General features: G+C 42.9%; 1 protein-coding gene across 2 annotated transcripts in view; it reads right to left on the minus strand.

The window, feature by feature from the left end:
- GRIN2A (glutamate ionotropic receptor NMDA type subunit 2A) overlaps positions 1-21,839 on the minus strand; it is a 369,552-nt gene that overhangs the window by 38,431 nt on the left and 309,282 nt on the right. For both annotated transcript variants that reach the window (XM_032605747.1, XM_032605748.1), the window contains exon 10: positions 695-882. In XM_032605747.1, the coding sequence (XP_032461638.1) occupies positions 695-882 (188 nt within the window). The remainder of the gene's footprint in view (positions 1-694; positions 883-21,839) is intronic.

Genomic DNA, 21,839 nt, shown 5'->3' on the forward strand with positions numbered 1-21,839 from the left:
AGAGTGCTTGACCCAAAATGAATCAGGAATCCTTCCTCTGGAATTTGAAATTTAGAATTTGGCAAATAGAGATTGGGACTTATTGTAGCCTTGTTACATAATGTCACTGCTCTAGAGCAGAGTTTTTTTTTAACCCTGATACTATTAACGTTTGGGGTCAGATTAAGTCTGTGTTTTGAGATGTGGGGGCCTGTCCTGGGCATTGTAGCATGTTTGCCAGCATCCCTCACCCCTGGCCTCTACCCACGGATGCCGGTATCAAACAGCCCTCCCTGTCATGACAATCAAAAATATCTCCAAACACAGCCAAATATCCCCTGGGGGGCAAAATCCCTGCCCCACACTGAGAACCACTGCTCTACAGAGAGGACCTATGAATTCCTGCTGTTGAGGCCCCAGGACTGTCCTGGTTCTTGTTTTTTTCCTCTGAACCTATTTGCTCAACTCTTTCTTAAATTCACTGAGATAGACACTTCTGCATCCTTAAAATAAACTCCTTTTAATTTACTGAGTTGTCTGTAATTGGTTTCCATTACGAGCAAACTAAAGAATCGTGGTATCATGTGATCAGCACTCGATAAATACTTTTGGTGAGCAAACTCACCACCCAAAGATCTACTGGAAAGCCAGTTAGAAAAGAGAGAGTGTGAGGGTCTCAAGTCCCTCAGAAGTAGGGGGTCAACCAAGGTCTTACCATCACCCACAAACTGGAGCAGGGCCAGGTCAATCTGCCTCTTCCAACGGGAGCCTTTCTGGAGGGCAATTCCATAACCAGTGGTGGCAAAGATGTACCCACTTCCGATGGTCACCAGCTTGCAGCCTTCGTCCCTCCCAGCCTTGTAATTCAAGACCGCAGCATCATAGATGAAAGCGTCCAGTTTCCTGCAATGACAAGAAACCAGGGAGTCACGGGGAAGGTGAGGTACCGTCTCAGGGCCCAGCTCCTAAGGACTGATCCAGCATCACACACTTTCTTTCACATGGGAGATGATGATTCATGACGGCTCCATCCCATCAGCATAAAAGGATCTATTTTTAATGAGGAGATAAAAGCCAGAACCTTTTCTCTCGAAGTTTCAAGAGGCAGTTAAATAAAGACATGAAGAATCCTTATGCCCAAGTGAGTAAACAGTCGAATTTGCTGGTTTGCAAGTGTTTGCCCTTAGCACTCCCAACAGTGAAGAGCAGTGGCCTATTTAGAAAGGTTTGCATTAGAACAAAATAAACCATTAAGGGACAGGAGAATCAGATGGTTTCGTGCAGGAAGGGGAGAGAGACTAAATAGGAATGATGTCTCTTCCTGCCCTAAGAAACATGTTTATGAAACATGTTTCATTTATATTATAAAAATTATTACATAATAATTTTTAGAAACCCAAATAATGCAGAAAATATTAAGAATACAATTAAAATTAAAATTGCCTATAATTCCATAACTCAGAGGCGACCTCTGTTCATAAATTTGTGAACAACTTTCCAAATTTTATATGCATGTGTGTATACACACACCTCATATACACACACACACGTATACACTCCTTTTAAAACAGGGGTTGGTAACTTTTTCTATAAAGGCAAGATAATAAATAGTTTAGGCTTGGTCTCTGGTGCAACTACTCAGCTTTCTGTTGTAGCATGAAGCTGAACTGTGTTTCCTCAAAATTCATATGTTGAAGTCCTAACCCCCCAGTACCTCCAAATATGACCTTATTTGGAGATGGGGTCATTGCAGATGTAATTAGTTAAGATGAGGTCATATGGAGCAGGGTGGGCTCCTAATCCAATATGACCGGTGTCCTTATAAAAAGGGGAAATTTGGACACAGACGTGCACACAGGGAGAACGCCAGGTGAAGGTTGGAGTTATGCTGCCACAAGCCTCGGAACTACCAGAAGCCAGGAGAGAGGCCCGGACAGATCCTTCCCAAGTGCCTTCACACAGCCCTGCTGACACCTTGATCTCGGCGTTCCAGCCTCCAGAAGTTTGAGACAAAAAATTCCTATCGTTTAAGCTTCTCAGCTTGTGATGCTTTGTTATGACAGCCCTAGGAAATTAACACACAGCATGAGAGCAGCCAGCGATAATGCATAAATGAAGGAATTCAACTCTGTTCCAATAAAAGGTTATTTACAAAAAACAGGTTGGCCCATGGGACATAGTTTGCCAACCCTGTTTCAACTCTCCAAATATAATTACACCACGCAAACCATTTCACCAATGGCTTTCTTTTCTCGTTTAACCCCACACATAGTGAATGTATTTCTATGTCAGTATACAGCACTCTTTTTAATTTTTTGGTACATTTATTTTTATTGAGGTATACCTTATATGGAATAAAGCACTAGATAAATTTTTACATATGTGTACATCCTTGAAATCACCATGCAGACTGAAGTAGAGAACATCACTATCACCTCAGAAGTCCTGTTTACCCCTCCCAGTCAGCACCCTCCAAAAGGCAAGCACCCAGTAATCCCCTCAAAGGCACGGCTGTGCCTAATTCATGACCTACATCCTTATTGGTGGGCATGTATGTTGTTTCTAATTTTTAAAGTTATTTAACAAGGCTGAAATGATCAACCTTGAATACAGGGGATGGATATCTCAACTCTAATGTAGGTAGGAAAACTAAATGGGAGAGTACTCAACTTCCTGACACTTCTTCAACTTTACTGCCCTTCACTCCCTAACAAGAAGACATACAACAGTGAAGCAAAAATAAAATAAAATAAAATAAAATAAAAGTGGCAGGAAGAGGATGTCAAACGCTGCATCCTTCCAAAGACAGCTGCTGAAGGACTCCCTATGGGAAGAAAACTATTTGGAAGGTTTACAGCTGTGTTCTTCACTTTAATTTTTTGTTTCTGTAATGGTTAGAGATGGGGCAAGACTACAAGGCTTGTCTCACCAACAGAAAGATTCTGAAGCTTTCATCTCAGGGCTGTAGGGCTGGAGACTTAGTTTTATACTCTGAGAGTATTAAAAGGGGATCAGATCATCCAAGTGGAAGAGGGGGAAAAACTGGGCATTGTCAACAGAAATGGCAAACAGAGCTGTCGAACCAAGAGGAAACACCCTTTCTGGACAGCCAGTGACGCTGAGACCCATGCAAATACAGGCTGGGGGGCTTTTAAAGGTTGGTTTGTGTTATGATGGCAGTACGGCATGTGACAGGAGCGGTGGGGGAGCAGGTGGAAGGGATCTGAGTTCTAGTCTACATTTACATCTATGATGGTGCCACCTCGGAAAGTCACTTCCTTCTTTTGCACTGCTGGTTTCTCATCTGTGAGATGAGGTTGTCATTGCGGTCCTTTTGAACTGTGGCATTCTACGGTTCTGCAAGCCAAGAGTCACCTTCTGTCAATCTCAAGAGGGAAACTGAGACTCTGGATAACGTGTGTACCCTGAGGACTTCAGGACAAATGGACAACATGTGTACTCTTAATGAAGTTGGGGTGCTTGCCACCTCAATACTTCATGTTGCCATGGAGATGGCGAGAACCGGGGTTTTATTAACACTTTCTAAGACTCCTGCAACTCTCTTCTCTCAATTCCTCAAAAACCAAACAAATACACACACAGGTGCGTATAGGTACATTCAAATGTTAAGGCCATCTGTTGGTATTCATGGGGTGAAAGCCCTCCCCATCCTGTTAACCCACCACACACTGATGCATTTCTGCAATGGAAATCTAAAACTGTACCTGGCACTCATACGAGAGTTGTCCAACAGCAGTTTAAATTCATATTTTATGGACAGGCACAGATTTCTGCAAATCATTACCATATTTCATGACAGATCTTCAGCTGAGCAAAAAACAGCCGGATGAGCCCAAAGAAAAAGGGAAGTTTTCTCGGAAAACAAAGTTTGCAAATGCAAGATGCCATCAAGTCAGAGGGAGGACAGCTGCAAAAGCACAGTTAATTCTGAGCAAAGCAACCACACGCTGGCATGTCTGGGTGGCTGGCGGCCACGCTCTTAGAGCGGTACGGCCAGGGAGACTCTCTGTGGTCTCAGGGCCACGTCAGAACCAAAGTGAGGACAACACATGAAGGAAACTACAGGGCCATGTGGACTTTGATTTCTGTCCCTCATTGATGATTCTAGAGAGCTGGGGTCTAAATGCAATGGCCACAGATACCTGCATGTTTAAAAACATCCTGGGGCTTACACAGCTCCCTCTGATAGACAAGGCCATTGTTTGCACAATGCTTGACAAAAGAGCACAGCATTTTACATACATTGTCCCACCAGGGCCTCACAAATGCCCAGTAGGGAAATTTATTATTAATTATTATTTTCTCCTATGTTGTCTATGAGCAGATGAGGTTCTGAGAGGCTAAGGCAGCCTGAAGCTCATCGGCAGTATTTCCGAACTCTGTACACAAACCCTCTATGGCAGGACTGTCTAGGAGAACTTTCTACGATGATGGAAATATTGAGCACTTAACATGTGATTAGTGCAACTGAGAACCTGAGTTTTAAATTTTATTTCATTTCATTAATTTAGATTCCGGTGTAAATGGCCACACGTGGCCGGCAGCTACTGAAGTGGCCGCCATGGTGGCTCCTGGTGGGCGGGGGAGGTGGAGGGAGCGAGGGCCCTGGGCTCTCCTTGCTCCGACTCAAAGACCTGTGCCTTTGATATCTTTCCCACTGAAGGAAAAATGTTCCCATTGTTGAAAAGAAAAGATGTAAAACTCACTGACATCCTCAAGAGTGGGCTTTGTGTTCAACGACTTTGAACAAGGCGCCTGTATTTCTGAGCCTCATTCTTCTCGCTGCAAAGTGGAGCAGACGTTACCTGCCCTTCGAGGGCTGTTGGGAATAAAGTGATGTTATATAAGGAGATGTGTGCCCAGTGCCCGGCACATAACAAATGCTCAAGACACACAGATGTGTTCAACTGAATTCAGATTTTACAGCAAAGGAGCTTACAACTTTTATGCATTCTGTGGGACAAATCCAGTCCTGAATACTTTATATGCATTATCTCATTTCACTGAGTCCTTTTAACTGAGCAAAGATGGATGCACTACTGCCGTCCCCACGGAATGAGGAAACGGAGGCACTGAGAGGTAAAGTAAGGGACACAGCTGACCAGCTTAGGTAAGCGTCAAAGCAGCATTTGGACTTGACGCAGTCTGATGACAAAGGCCACAGACCTAACTACTCTGACCATGTTACCCATAAGACTTGTGGAATAAATGGAAACAGCTCTGTCTACTACTTTGAGATTCAGACTGGGGGTTACAGCTCTACACAAAGCCCAGCGTTATGAAAAAAGTGGAAGGATCAGACCAGAGTCGTCAGTTTTAAAAGATTTGGTGGGTCGTTCAGTTTCATCTGTCTCTTTCCCAGGAGATGCATAGCCCTGTAAGGTCTGGAGTCACCTCCACAGAAAACATCTCTTGCCCTCAACACATCCTATCCTACATGTCTGGGAGACATTTAAGCATAGATGGCCACAGCTTCTGGTTGAGGGTAGGGGGTCAGAAAGAGAAAAAGGCCACCTGAAGCCCAATTTAGACCAAAAGCATTCGGGGGATTGGAGCTGCGATGGTGGGAGACCGAGTGACATCTTAGCCTGCAGCGTAATTGGCAGCACTGGATTTGGAACAACACAGAGGTTACAGGCTGGCGCTGGAGCGAAGAGCCCCTCAGAACTCAGAGCCATCAGCTGGAAGCTTGAGGGCTCACAGGGAGGCGACACAGTGATGCTTCTCTGCTTGGTGTTTTCTTCTCCTGCTTTTCAAGGGGAGATCATCTATGTCTCTGCCTTCCCAGCTCCTACCGAGCCACATGGCTGTCACTGGCTCAGTGCTTCTTCCACTGGGTGGGTGAGGCTCAAAGATCCGGTCTGAGAACCGTGATGGGGACAGAGGCCCTACCCAGCCCGCCTCTCTGCCTCTGCTCCCTACAGAAGGGCAAGCACTTCTCCAAACATTTGTGACAAATGAAACGACATCTCGGCTCCCCAGTGCAAGGGCTGGAACAGAACCGGAGTCTGAAAATTCATGCTGTGCTGTGCTGGCTGTGTGATGTGCCCACCCCCCGCCAGGCATCACGGAGGCTGTGTGGGTGCTGTCACCCTCTCCCTGTCACCCGCAGCCCTCAAGGAAAGCAAACGATAAAAAATGACAGTAATTCAGAATGAGAGGGGGAAATAAGACCTCCCCTCTGCAAATTTGCCAAGAAGCAAAGTAAGGAGGACTGTCATGTGTGCTCCATGCCACTAACCCAGCAGTTTCCTGCCAGATTTTTTGACAGCTTTGAAGAGCTGCCACAGCTTTCTGAAGTGTGTAGATCTGACCCTGTTACTTCCGTTGATCTCTCCTGTACCTACACGATGGCCTGAATGTTCACTCCTGGCCCCAAGACTGTTTACCGGCAAAGCTGATTCTCCCTACAAAAGGGGACACCATGGCCCCCAGTCAAGGCATGGCCCCTTTGGGGAAAGGGACTTGTATTGTCAAGTGGCTTGACGTTTCCTAATCAAAAGTTTCCGGTTTTAGCTCATCATCTCCTCATCCATGTTTTCAGATGCTCTCTGGGGGTCTCAGCACATTTAAAGGCTAATTATTTAGTTAAAATTAATTATTCATTCATTAACATTCAAGAAGTCTTTAACTAGACATTGACTTGTTCTGTTGAATTAATGAAACCAGTGTGTGTGTGTGTGTGTGTGTGTGTGTGTGTGTGTGTGTGTGTGTGTGTGTTATGTGTGTATGTTTTGGAAGTCTAGTCTAAAGCATTACTGAGAATTAAGAATCTCTTTGGGGACTTCCCTGGTGGCACAGTGGTTAAGAATCTGCCTGCCATTGCAGGGAACACGGGTTCGAGCCTTGGTCTGGGAAGATCCTACATGCCACGGAGCAAAAAATCCCATGTGCCACAACTACTGAGCCTGCGCTCTAGAGCCCGTGAGCCACAACTACTGAAGTCCGCATCCCTAGAGCCCATGCTCCATAATCCATAACAAGAGAAGCCACCGCAGCAAGAAGTCCGCGCACCGCAATGAAGAATAGCCCCCACTCACCGCAACTAGAGAAAGCCTGTGCGCAGCGCTGCCAAAACCAGATAAATTAATAAATTAGTTAATTTAAAAAAAAGAATCTCTTTGATGAGAACTGAATGTATTTTTTTAGGGCACATCAAAGCCTCGCTAGGAGGAGGAGCACATCAGCCAGTAATTCAGGCCAGTCAGCACGTTTGGGCAACTGTGGAACAGTGGACGGGGTTCAGGTCCACCTCTGTGAGCTCTATGAATGAGACCCAGTCATGGGACCTCTTCGAGCTTTGGTTTTCTCATCTGTAAGATGAGGGAATACCTCATTCACAGGGCTGGATATTGGATGGATGGAAACGGGAGTGAAGGTGCTTTGGAAATTGCACACCCTGGTGCAAATTCAGGACTTTGCTGGGGCAGTGATGATGTCATTGTACAGAGAAGCGATGGTGCAGGTCATCATCAAGCACCCAGACACAGGGCTATTAGTGGGTGAAGGGCATTCATGGGCCAAGAAGTGGTACCCCTGAGGATACCTTTGAATGTGCCTGCTTGGGCAGGAGACACTCAATACATACAGAGATTGTACCTGACATCAGCACAGGATGGTCTAAAATAGGCTTCAGGAAAATGGCCTAGAATCACATTATGACTCTGAGTTTGTGAATACAAACTTCAAAGTCAGAATTATACCAACACTGATGCACTTTCACTAAGGAAGCATTTTTCAGAGCAAAGTCTGTTACATTAATTTAATTCCTAGATCAATGTCTTGCATAGCATAGTTGAATTGTTTCCAATTTTTTTGGAAACTACTTTCACTGGGATCAATTCTTTTGTGTTGGAATTTTATAAGGATTTGATTCATTGATCAGAATTTGGACCATAATAAATTTTACTAATTTATAACTTCTGCCATTTTGAGTTTTCTTTTGTGGGTATGGTTGCCACCAAGTCCAATTCTTCTGGGTCAAAATTGTTCAGAGAGGCAAAAGTGGCCAAGAAGATTCAAGTCGTCTATGGCTTTGTAGTCAATAACAAATTTCACTCTGTGTGCTTTTTGCTGTTGTCAGTTTAATTTGTGTTGATTAATTCTTCCAGTAATATTCACTGTGAATTGGGTAAAAAAGATGGATGGTGAATATTTACTTTTTAACTGAGAAAATTCTGTGCAGTATCGTAAGACTGAGACAGAGAGAGGCAGAGAAGGAGGGAGGGAAAAATACAGATGGAAGCAGGCTCCAAGGAAAATGAGAAGACAGTGAGAGAGAAAGAGAGAAAGGAAAGAACAGGAAAGTGAGAGTGAGGGAAAGAGACAGAGAAGGAGAAAGAGGGTAAGACAGAGAGGGAGAGAATGAAGAGAGGGAGATGGACTTACAGGGAGAGACTGAGACAAGAGGGAGGGAGAGGGAGGCAGAGAGATGGAGAAAGAGAGAGAGGGAAGAAGGAAGGAAAGAAGGAGGGAGGGAAGGAAGGAGGGAAGGAGGGAAGGAAGGAGAGAAGGAGGGAGGGAGGGAGGGAAGGAGGGAGGGAGGAAGGAAGGAGGGAGGGAAGGAAGGAGGGAGGGAGGGAAGGAAGGAGAGAAGGAGGGAGGGAGGGAGGGAAGGAGAGAGGGAGGAAGGAAGGAGGGAGGGAAGGAAGGAGGGAGGGAGGGAGGGAGGGAAGGAGGGAAGGAAAGAAGGAGGGAGGGAAGGAGGGAGGGAGGGAGTGAGGGAAGGAGGGAGGGAGGGAAGGAGGGAGGGAGGGAGGGAGGGAGGGAGGGAAGGAAGGAAAGGAAACAAGGGCAAACATACAGTTTGCCTACTGACTAACAACCACAAAAACAGGAAAAGGTTAAAGTGATACAGAAAATCCCTTCTTCGTTACTGTTGAATTTAACATGGAATTTAACAAACTAACCTTGTCCAAGTTGGTGATAGATAATGTAATGCAATCTTTTAATTTTTCAGAAGAGAAAACCGAAGGCTGGAGGTCTCAGTCCCGGGTGTTCCGCAGAGTCAGTGCTCCCAGACCTGTCTACCACCTGCCAAAGCAACGCATCCTCGAGGCACTGCTGCAGGGCTTCCCAAATCTGAGCGCATGTCCTCAGGTGGGATGTCGGGTCAGAGGAGTACTACTGTGGGGTTTTGGGTAAGTCTGTGCACATATCTAAACCTTCATTTCCCCATCTGACCAGAAGGAAAACAACCTCTCCCATGTGGTTGTACTCTGGTTGAAGGAAGGAACGGCTATAAATTTGCTTGAGGAATTGTAAAGCACTATGCAAATGCTATTCTTTCTTCATGTTACCACTCATGTTCTGCCATAGGAAAAGTATTGATTCCTGCTGACATGTAAATCTTTTATAGAGTTTCTTAGTAGATACACTTCAAGGGTTGGGATCAGAGTAAACATTCTACTGCAGTTATTCCATGGTGCACAGCATATTATGAAAAATGCTCATGTTACAGAGAATGTTTTCTTTGTTCAGACTTTTCCTGAATGTTTCCTATGTGCCAGACACTGCTCTTTGCCTGCATATCTCATTTAATCCTTACAACAGTTCTAAGTGCAAGTTCCTAAGTGAAGAAATCATACTTACCATCATCTTATAAACAAAAAAAACGAGATCTAAGAAGTTAATTAACTTGTCTAAGGTCCCACAGCTGAATGTTAGCAGAGAGGGAATTCGAATCCAGGATGCTGGCTTTTAAGCATCATAACACACTCCTGGTAGTGACAATGATCCTGCTAAACTTGCCACACACTAGGACTGAAAGACAGGGACTCTCAAAGGCCAGAAAATATATGAAAGTGAGAGACTGGGAAAAGAATCAATATTTAATGAAACCCTATATGTGTCTGATACAGTGCCGGCTACTTTCCCTAAGTCAATTCATTTAATTCTCAAAAGAATCTGGGAGACAGGATTTGAAAGATGTGGGAAACAGTCTCAGAGAGGTTATTTAATTTGCCAAAGGTCACACAGTTGGTAATTATCAGAGTCAGAATATGAAGCTAGGTATTTCTCAATCCAAAGTTGATGCTCCGCACCATGGGGTCACTCAGAAAATAAGTCAATCAATCAATCAGTTGAATAAGACTAACCTCTTCTAGAAGGTATAAATACTCTGACCCAGAAATTCTACTTCTTGAGATCATTCCTAGAGAATTACTTGCAGAAGTGCCTAGAGGACTCATCATGGAGTTTTAACGTGCCCTTATTACTAAGAGCTCCCTGGAGGGAAACAGTCTAATAAACTGTGATGTATGTAAACCATGGAATTCTTTCCAGCCGTCAAAGAGAATGAAGGCAAAAGACACCTACAGATATGGAAGGTGCCTCAAACACATTATTAATTGAAAACCAAACTGCGCCTTACTGTTTGATAGCATGAATTCATAAAAGTGCTAACGAAAGATCAAGATGAAAAAAATTAATTACATGGGACTGAGAGAACTGATGAGGATGATTATAATTTTTGTGACTTTCTGTTTGAATAAAAAAAAAATCCCACAAGGACTCAGAGGCAAAAAATATACAAATCAATTTTCACTGCAAAGTAAAGGAGCTGTTAGAGTGGAGGATTACTGGACTGAATGTCAATATTATGACACAGTATGAGTGTGTTTCGTGTTTGGTAATTGCAATCATTGTTGCTTTTGTTGTGGCCATCCATTTACAATGCCAGTGTCATTGGTGTCAGTCTATTTATTTGGTGTCAGTCTATTTATCTCTTGTAAAAATAAAATACAGTGTGTGTGAAAAAAAAAAAAAGGAATCTACCTGCCAACGCAGGGGACACAGGTTCAAGCCCTGGTCCGGGAAGATCCCACGTGCCGCGGAGCAACTAAGCCCGTGCGCCACAACTACTGAAGTCCGCGCACCTAGAGCCCGTGCTCTGCAACAAGAGAAGCCACCGCAGTGAGAAGCCCGTGCATCGCAACGAAGAGTAGCCTCCGCTCACTGCAACTAGAGAAAGCCCATGTGCAGCAACGAAGACCCAACACAACCAAAAAAAACCCAAAAAAACTCATAGAACTAGCTTAAAATTTTTCTTCTCCTTCAATTCTCCACAATTACATTAATTTCCTTTCTGATTTTTATAATTTTTTTCTGCTTACTTTGTGGTTATATCCTCTTCTTCTTATTTTTTCCTAAGGTAGATGCTTGCATTATGGTTTACCCATCTATTTTTTTACCAGTGTATTTGGTTGATGGCATAAATTTCACGGTAGGCACTGCTTTTGCTACATCTCACAATATAGCTCAAAATAAATTTAATTTCTCTTGAAAAAAAAACCCACATTATTAATTGAAAACCAAACTGTGCCTTACTGCACAGAGTTTGATAGCATCCCACAGAAGAAAATTTTATAATTATGTGTGAACATATAAATATATGCAAATGCATCTAACAAAGGTCTAGGAGAAACGGCATGTATATCAGACAGAAAACAGTGCTTACCTGGTGGGGGTGGGGGTGATTTGGGATTGGGACGTGGTCAAATGGATGCTTATTTATCTGCATTTTTTACAATGAGAATATATTTTTTAATGAGAAGCAATGCAGCATAGTGATTAAGGGCATAAATGCTACAGCCAGTTCAAAACCCAGCTCTGAAGCTTACGAGCACTTGCCTGGCAAGGGATTTAACCTCTGCATGACTGTGCAGGGGGGCCAAATGTGCCGTCCTAAATTGTGTCTCTTAGGCATGAAGACTAAGTTAGGCTGATTATTTTTAAGAAACGAAGACTCAGGAAGCCTTTCTTTTTACCTCCTCCTTACCTGCCTAAATAACTTAGATGAAGGGTCTGTTCCCGGAATAGAGCTACCACCAGAGATGTCTGCAAAGAATACAGGCTAAGTGTGTTGGGAGAAACCAGGCAGGGCCTGGAGATCAGACTCCTCTCTGTGTCCCACTGTCTCTGCCGGTGCAGCAAACATTTATTTACCAAGCATTTGCTCTTCCATTTCCATGTGAACAGCTTCCTCCCCTTTGAAGTCTCAAACTCCCACCCCCAACATCCTCGTTTGTCTTTAGCTGAAGACGGTATTTAAGGTGAGGCTTGGGCCATTTTGGTAAGTAACCCAGTTCTCCTGGGTCTCTCCCACGTATATATGTTATTCAAGTTTTGTTTGACTTTCTCCTGTTAATCTATCTCCTGTCAATTTAATTCTTCAACCAGCCAGGAAAAAGCTAGAAGAGTAGAGTAAAATTTCTCCCCCACTCCCAACAATAGTTTCTCTGTGTACACAGTGGAGATGCTGGATGTACCAACCCTCGTGGGGCGGTTGTGAAGATTAAATGAAGAATTATAGGTAAAGTGCTTACAAGAGCGTCTGGCACAGAGCAAGGACAACCAAGCAACTGAGATTAGGAAGCAGGGATGGACACTAGCTAGCAGAATAATCGCATTGCCCAATGGTGGCGGTCTACACCCAGGAGCCCGTACTGCATTCACGTGCACTGGGCATTGGGGTGCACTACAAGGTCACTCCCCACAGCACACGCTCGGGTGGAGCGCTGGGGGGTGAGGCCTCCCCCACAGACCCCGGAGGAGAGCCTTCTGCGGCAGTGCTCACATCGGACACCTGTCGGACACTGGTGCCTAAGGGAGTGTGTTGGGTTGAATAGTGTCCTCCCAAAATTCACATCCACCAGAACCTGGGAATGTAATCTTATTTGGAAATTGGGTCTTTCCAGATGTAATTAGTGAAGGATCTCAAGACAAAATCATCCTGGATTTAGGTGGGTCCTAAATCTGATGACTTAGAAGAAGAATCCCTTATAAGAAGAGGAGGGACTTCCCTGGTGGTGCAGTGGTTAAGAATCCGCCTGCCAAGCTCTATTTACAATAGCCCGGAGATGGAAACAACCTAAGTGCCCATCATCGGATGAATGGATAAAGAAGATGTGGCACATATATACAATGGAATATTACTCAGCCATAAAAAGAAATGAAATTGAGCTATTTGTAATGAGGTGGATAGACCCAGAGTCTGTCATACAGAGTGAAGTAAGTCAGAAAGAAAAAGACAAATACCGTATGCTAACACATATATATGGAACTTAAGAAAAAAAAAAATGTCATGAAGAACCTAGGGGTAAGACAGGAATAAAGACACAGACCTACTGGAGAACGGACTTGAGGATATGGGGAGGGGGAAGGGTGAGCTGTTACAGGGCGAGAGAGAGGCATGGACATATACACACTAACAAACGTAAGGTAGATAGCTAGTGGGAAGCAGCCGCGTGGCACAGGGATATCAGCTCGGTGCTTTGTGACGGCCTGGAGGGGTGGGATAGGGAGGGTGGGAGGGAGGGAGACGTAAGAGGGAAGAGATATGGGAACATATGTATATGTATAACTGATTCACTTTGTTATAAAGCAGAAACTAACACACCATTGTAAAGCAATTATACCCCAATAAAGATGTTAAAAAAAAAAAAAGGTATACAGACAACCCCTTCTTTACCAGGCTTGAATTTTATATTCCTTCTCTTTTAGTTTGCATATTCATTTTATTTCTTTCAACAGAATTTTATTTTAATGTGTTCTATTTTTGTGGCAAAGTCTTTTATTGATCACTCTGTCATACTTCTCTGCAATAAATATATGTATATAAATTCAAAAAAAGAATCTGCCTGCCAATGCAGGGGACACGGGTTTGAGCCCTGGTCTGGGAAGATCCCACATGCTGCAGAGCCACTAAGCCCGTGCGCCACAACTACTGAGCCCACGTGCCTAGAGCCCGTGCTCTGCAACAAGAAAAGCCACCACAATGAGAAGCCTGCACACTGCAACGAAGAGTAGCCCCTGCTCTCTGCAACTAGACAAAGCCCGCGTGCAGCAACAAAGACCCAACGCAGCCAAAAATAAATAAATGAATGTATTCGAAAAAAGAGGAGACACGCAAGGAACAAGGTCATATGGAGACAGAGGCAGAGATTTGAACGATGCTGCCACAAGCCAAGAGGCCCCAGAAGCGGGAAGAGACAGGAATTTCTCCCCAGAGCCTTCGGACGGAGCGTGGCCCTGCCAATACCTTGCTTTTAGACTTCTGGACTCCAGAACTGGGGGAAAATACATTTCTCTCGTTTTAAACCCCCAAGTTTGTGGTTATTTGTTATGGCAGCCACAGGGAACTACCACAGTGGGGAAAGCTGAGGCGTGGTATCCGAATTCCTATTGCTCTTCCGCCTGCATTTCTCTCGATGGAATGAGGCTGGACTTGCTAAGGCAGAGGCTGCTGTCTAGGCCCCAAGCACTCACCACGGGGTATGGACAGCATCTCCCAACCTGTGCTAAGGCCTCCCATGGCCTGAGCTAGCCCAGCACCGGGAAAACTCACTCCTCCCCCTGCTGCTAGAGCAAGAGAACACACAGGGCTGATGCTTTAACACCGAGGCCATTTTAGCACCTGGGTCAGTGGGAGCTTGTTTACAGTTTTCACAGTGGAGAGAAAGGAAGCACACTACTGAGGTTTTCCAAACCTGAGCCACTGATGGGCAGGAGCGCCAGCTTCCCTGGTTCTACCTCCCCACCCGCCCCCCAGCCTCATACGCCTCATAACAAAGGTGTCCAACCCTTCCCAGAATCCTTCGCTTGTCAGGACAAGCAGACAGTTAGATGTCATGAGTAGAAAGAGATGCTGGGCAGAGTCTGAACAGCAGCTCTGCCAATCACGTAACCTTTGAACAAGTTGCTTCTGCTCCTTGAGCCTCAGTTTCACCTTCTGCAAAATGGAGAGAACACCTATTTGGCAGAGTTGAATCAGGATGAAATGAGATGACATACTTGGAAGTCTCCATGTGCATCTGATAATCAATAAGCAGAGGTGATTCCTAAGGAGACAAGGAGATGGAATCTGCCAGGGAGCTCCTGCTTGTTCAGTCTCTCCAGGGAGAATTTCCTAACCATGTGTATCTGAATACAAGGAATACATCCTGTTTTTGGTTGGTTTTCCTCTGTGAGTTCATTTTTTTTCTCCATTTCAATGAAAGAAGAAATATTGACCGTTTTAAAAGCAGTATCAAGACTTTCAAAGGAAAAAGAGACATTTTGAATTATGAACAGAATTAGTTCTTGGTTTTGTATAATACTGCGTAATTAGAAATTAATTAGAAATAGGCTAATTGTGCACTGTTACGGGAATGTTCATATTCAGTATTTTAAGTTGTGACTCAAAGCACAGGCTCTGGAGCAAGTGTGACCACAGATGAGCTATTTTAATCTCTCTGTGCCTATTTCTTCGATTGTAAATCACTATCTCGTAGGGTTGTTATGAGGTTTAAATAAGATACTGCAGGGAAAGCATTCAAAACAGTACCTGGCACATAGGTAAGCTCCCATTAAATGGTATCTATCAGTTTGAAATACCTCTCTTAGTTCCCAAAATAATTCAGGCAGGTCATTCAAACTGCAGAAGAAGGTTTAAACATATCGATAAAGCAATTTGAGTGAACTGAATTCTGAGATGGAATAGCAGGTAAGGGCTTAGGGAAAGTCTGAAAGCAGATATTCAGGCCATAAGCTCTCCGCAGTTGCTAACAGAAAATCATAAATTAAGCTCTGAATTATGTAGAAACCCAAGCAAAAAGAACACTACGAGTAGTTACAGGACTTGCGTTGCCCACAAGATAAAAGAACCTTACAGTGAAGCAGGACAATGCTGTTTACTGTACAGAAGTCTGAGAAATGAGGTAGGATGACATTGTGAACAAATTGGTACAATAATGGTATCAGCAAGGTTTCTGAAATAACTATTTCTTGGAGGGCCCTCCAATGCCAGACAAGGTATGATGAAAATGCATAGCAGTAAAAGTTAAATTAATTAATCTTCCTCTAGCTCAGTGAAATATCTCCTAGTCATTAAATGTGATAATTGTCCAACAAAACCATACAGATTTAACTGAGAAAAGTCAAACAGATTTGCATGGACACCGATTCAGTGTGTGTAAACTATGAACATGGGTACAAATCCCCGAAGAAAATGCAGGAAGAACTGAAGAATTATGTTCAGAAGAAACTTTTTTTCTTCTTATTATAAGTAATACTTTTGTTGCAGAAAATGTGTTAAGTATAAAAGGGGTAGAAAGAAGCCCACAACCCTCATCATCTAGCAATGTCTCTGATAACCTTTGATGTATTTCATTTCAGTTTCCTTTCTTCTTTTCTCTTTCCTTCTCCTTCCATCTTTACAGAATTGGGATCCCACTTTATTCAACTTTTCCCCCATTTTTTTCTATTTTTAATACTTTATGGGTGGCCTTGAACATCCATTAATATAGTTTTAATGGAGTTTCACAAGAGGTAATTTCAAGTACAAAAAAGATGTCTCTGCTTCCTTGAGGTTTTTATTAAGGGTAAAATTCCTACCTCTCTGATGTGGTAGCAATTATTTCTGAGCTTAACTTGCAGTGTGGGGGTGGATCTCAGAAACCAGGTCACTGTAGATCTGATGTCCTCTGGAGACGACGCTATTCCAGTTAAGAGAACAGCTCACTGAACCTTGAGGTCTACAAGGTTCTACAAGGTTCGGTGTTATGTTATCGAACTCAGCATCGGGAAATGAACCCTCTGAGTGGGATTCTGCTTGACTGACAAAATATAGCTCATAAATCGTGCTCAGATGGCACCCTTGAAAGAACTTGCTCTGCATGGCCCCTCAACATCAATGAGCATCCTTATGTCTTCCTGGTCTACCTTGGCAAGTTCAACATCCCTGGACCAGTTTCCTTTGAGGATGGAAAGGATGCTATGATCTTATCAACTCCCAGATTGTCAATTGATAATTATGTATTATATAATACATATATACAATATTAAATATATATATACATATATATAAAATTTGCCTCCACAAAGAATCTCTATGGCATGCAGATTACTTCAAGCTGAAAGCAATCAGGGCCCAAAAGACTCAAGAAGAAACTCTGACCTTCCTCCTAACTGCCTGAAAGAACTAGATTGAGGGCCTGTTCCCAGATTAGAGCTATCAGCAGAGAATACGGTGGGCTAAGTGTGGTGAGGAAAACTCTAGGCAGGGCCTAGAGATCAGAGTGTACGACACTGTCTCTGCCTGGTCCAACAGGTGTTTATTTACCAAACATTTGCTCCCCATCTCCATATGAATTGCCTTCCTCCCCTCTGAAGTCCCAAACCACTACCCTCAACATCCTCTTTTGTCTTTAGCTGAAGATGGTATTTAAGGTGAGGGTTTGGCCATTTTGGAGAGTTACTCAGGTCTCTCTCATGTATACACGTTATTAGACTTCTGTTTGATTTTCTCTTGTTAATATGCCTCACGTCGGTTTAATTCTCAGACCGGCCATAAGAATCTAGAAGGGTAGAGGAACATTTCTTCCTCCCCAATAATATAATATGTGACTTCGGTCTCCATTTCTCCCTTGAGCTCTGACCTCATATATCCAGCTGCCTCCCTGGCATTGCCAAGTTGGGAAGCAAGCCCAACTCCTACAGTCAATAATTCTACAACGTAAGTTCTTAGTTAAATAGCGTGTTGGGTAATTAGTTAACCTTGTAGAGCCTTAGGTTCTTCATCGCTTAAAGTACCCAGCGCCTAGGAGTAATAGTACACAGCTCAAAGGAATAATAATACTCAGGTCATAGGAGTGATAGTACTCAGCTCTGAGGAGTGTTCTGAGGATTAAATGAGATTATGCATGTGAAGCGCCTGGAGCTGCATCTCACAGATTGTTAGGTTTCAGTCAATGCAGAGATGAAATATGATGATGTTGTCCCGAAGGCACTGCCGACTTAACTCATCCAAACCTAAATCTGTGTTCCTCCACGCCTCTGCTCATCCTGAGCCCTTCCTCTTCTTGGTCCTGTCCATTCCTCACAGAACACCATCTCTCAATAGTCAATGAATTAATCTCTCAAAACAGGGATTCCTCACCCCTACAGGCTTGGAGAAGCTGTGTCTTAGAACAGGGGTTCAGTGCTCACCTCTTCTATAAAGACAGTTCTGACACTTGCCAATAGATGTGACCACCCTCATCCTTTGATTTTTACAGACACATTACACAGTTTGGGCCTTGTAGAAAAATGCCTACTGGCAAAAGGCAACCCTCCTTTCCAATTCCTCTCCCAAACTACTCAATGTAAATGAAGGCAAAAGATGCCCGTCTGTTTCCCAACATTGTTGGGCTGAAAATGAAATCAGACAGGGGACTGGGGGGCCTGATGCCGAAAATTAAAGCTTCTAAAGGAAACTGGGACTTTTTCATAAATTTATATACACATAATTGGACATGAAAACCAGTTAAAATAAAAAACATAAACCATCCCACTATGTCTTCAAATATTAGCCTCTTCAGAGTCGTAGGAATGTTGATTGTTTAATTGAAATCCGGCATAAGTGCTATGCTTGCAGTTTTGCCTACTTGCCAAAACTGCTTGGAGAACATCAGCTTCTGATGACTGAGCGTTTATAAATCTAAATCTGTCCCCACTCGTTTCAGCTTCAGTTCCCTCTTCTAAAGCAGATGGTCCCGAAATTCGATTAGTGTGCATCAGAATCACCTGAAGAGCTTGTTACCGCATGCAGATTCCCAGGCCCCTGCCCCAGAGATGCTGGTTCTGTTGGCTCAGTGGGGCTCAAGAGTCCACAACTTTATCAGCACCCCTACTGATTCAGACTCAGGCTACGCTTTGCGAAACGCTGGTGTAGAAGCCTGGGGTCATGAAATGCCCATCCGCCTTTGGTTCGGGAGAACCCCACATGTCAGAACAGACTTGTTCCTGGAAAACCTTACCTATCAGTGTTTGTACAACAAACATTCGGTGCAAATCCTATTTTCTCACTGATTTACTTGATATTTTCTGGGATACTTTATCTCCATTTATTACACATTTCAACAAACAATGATACTTAACAACTTAGTTTCAAACGACACTTAACAACTCAGTTTCAAGTTTCTCTGTCCCTATGCTCTTAGATGATTCTGCATCCCGAAGATAAGCTACATGTTTATATTGGCTGGCTTACTCTTTATACGCATAATTTATTGAACTCTTTTAGAATAGTAGTTCTCAAATTTTAGCTTGTATCAAAATCACCTGGAGCGGCAGCATGCTTGTTAAGATGCAAATTCACAGGCTCCATCATTAAAGAGAAGGTCTTGTGTTGGGTCCAGAAATTTGCGTTTTTACCAGTAACCATTTGATTCTGGTAGAGTTGGTCCATTGGCCAGGCTTGGAGACACCCAGCTTTGGAGAATTATTCTAAATCCTTTCTGCAAAAATGACAGCTGTTTATAATTGTGGTTTGTCTGGATTTTGTATTTTGGAAAGTTCTAAATAAGTGTTCGAGTGTTGACACAAGTAAAAGAATCTCAGAATTATTTCAGAGATTGGAGAATCCAGCCCTTTCACTTTTTAGATAGGGAAACTGAGGTTCAGAGAGGTGACATGACTTATCTAAGGCCACAGCTAGCTAATGATAGAGCCCAGACTCAAACCAAGCTGGGACTCTCATTCAACCATAATGCAAAATCCCCCGTGTCCCAGACTCTTCCAGGAAGTTACAACCCATAAAAAAGCTTCCCCATTTCACTGACCCTGGTGTATACGAACATATATTCACTAAGCCACAGATATCACTGAGACTTGTGGGTGGAGGGGTAGGACCCAGTAGCTGAGCTACATGCTCTGGGATTTTTAAGCCAAGCCTCACTGGATTTAAGGGTATTGGGGGTAGGAATATCCTGAAATTCAACAATTCAGAAACACATAGGGTACCTCCTCCCTCTACCTTCCAGAGGGATAGAAACTTCTAGAGATGCTGTACATGGTGAAGGAAGGGAATAACTATTTTTTAAAGCTGGAGTTTATTATTATTATTACATGAGAAATTTGTTTTATTATTCCTTACACCCTCATGATATTTACTCTTGTAAAATTATTTCATAACACATTTCATATTTTAAAGTAATGTATTTCATAATGAAAAATTTTAAAAGCAAATGAGATGGGAGAGGGAAAAGGCAACTATAAGTGTGGTGTAGTAGACACCTGAAAGACAGAAGTCTCAGGATGATGAACAGATACGATCAACACAAAGAGTTTGTCAGATCTTGGTGCAGTTCAGTGGTGGCAGTTCTTAAATTTTGGTTCTCATAATCATTTGAGAAGTTGTATTCATCTCTCATACTCTACACCAAGAAAAATTTCGAATATTAAAAATGCCACCAAAATAGAAAACGGGAGAAAATTATTTTGTAACCTGAGTGAAAAGGATTTTTGAATTACAACTCAAACTCCAGAAGCCATAAAAAAGATTGATAGGTGTGACTACAAAAAACATAGATCTCTGTGGAAAAAAATATCTACAAGCTCAAAAGACAAGCTAACAGCAGCAAAAAAAACTGGGACAGGGCTTCCCTGGTGGCGCAGTGGTTGAGAGTCCGCCTGCCGATCCAGGGGACACGGGTTCATGCCCCGGTCCGGGAAGATCCCACATGCCGTGGAGCAGCTGGGCCCGTGAGCCATGGCCGCTGAGCCTGCGTGTCCGGAGCCTGTGCTCCGCAACGGGAGAGGCCACAACAGTGAGAGGCCCGCGTACCGCAAAAAAAAAAAAAAAAAAAAAAAAAAAAACTGGGACAAACATTTGTAATCACATCACAAATAAAGGGCTCATTTCTCTAATAGATAAATTAATAAGAAAAACCATCAAATCAACAGAAAAAAATAAGGCACACTTTCAAAAAAGGAACTGCAGAAGGCTTTTCATTACATTTGGTAAAAATCTACTGATAACAAGATGGTGCATATTAAAAAATATTTTGTCACGTTTTACCTATTAGCAAAATTTTAGAAGACTGATGATACACTGTGTTGGCAAAGATTTTGGGGAGATACGTACCCTCATTCATTGATGGTAAAGGTGAATTTCCTTGGAAGGGAAATTTCTCAATGTCTGTCAAAATTACTACCACGTGTAGTCTTTGACCCAGCAGTCCGAGAAATTTATTTGACATTGGATGTGACACATAGGTAAGGATGTCCACTGCAGTATTGTTTGTAACAACAAAAAATGACATCCTAAATATCCATTAGTCGGAGACTGACTAAATACCGTATGATACACTCACACGATGAGACTATAAATCTTTAAAAATTAACTCTGTAGCTATTTATGCTTTGATAGAGAAAGATCTGGAAGGACACACAGGAAAGTAGTAAATGTGGCTACTATGGAGGGTACTAGGCGAATAAGGAACAGTGTGGAAGGAAGGCTCTTCACTGTTTATCTTTTTATATACTACTTTTTGATTTTTGAATCATGTAAATGTACTATCTATTCAAAATTTAATTTAAATAACTTAAATAATTCACTGAGGAACCTGTTAAACATGTAAGTGTTTTCCCCTGATATTAACTCCACTGAGACAGAATCTCCAGGAATGTCCTCACCCCTAAGGGTGCATGTAGTTATTTCTTAAAAAGAAAAGACTCACACCCCTTTAGCTCTAGTTTCGGAGTTTAAAGTAATGTGTCATGCATCCCCCTCATGGGAGATTGAATATAGGGTAAGCCCACCATCTGCCCAAGTTTGCTAAGATGGATGTTATAACTATTATATGGCTTCCCGAGAACAATTTGTATAATTTATGGCCAGGGATGGTTTCTATTTCTCTACTACTTTTTGTTTGCATTATTTTAAAAAAGTGAAAAAGAAAGAAAACAACCCATTTTGTGCTCTGGGTGGCAGATGGATGAGGAGGGAAACAGCCAGCCTTCAAGCATTTTTTCTAACTATTGTCATCACATTTATGCTCATGGTTTGTCCAAAGCAACAGTATATATCATGAAAAGAC

Source organism: Phocoena sinus, chromosome 15 (genome assembly GCF_008692025.1).
Source record: "Phocoena sinus isolate mPhoSin1 chromosome 15, mPhoSin1.pri, whole genome shotgun sequence".
NCBI classification, from domain to species: Eukaryota; Metazoa; Chordata; class Mammalia; order Artiodactyla; family Phocoenidae; genus Phocoena; species Phocoena sinus.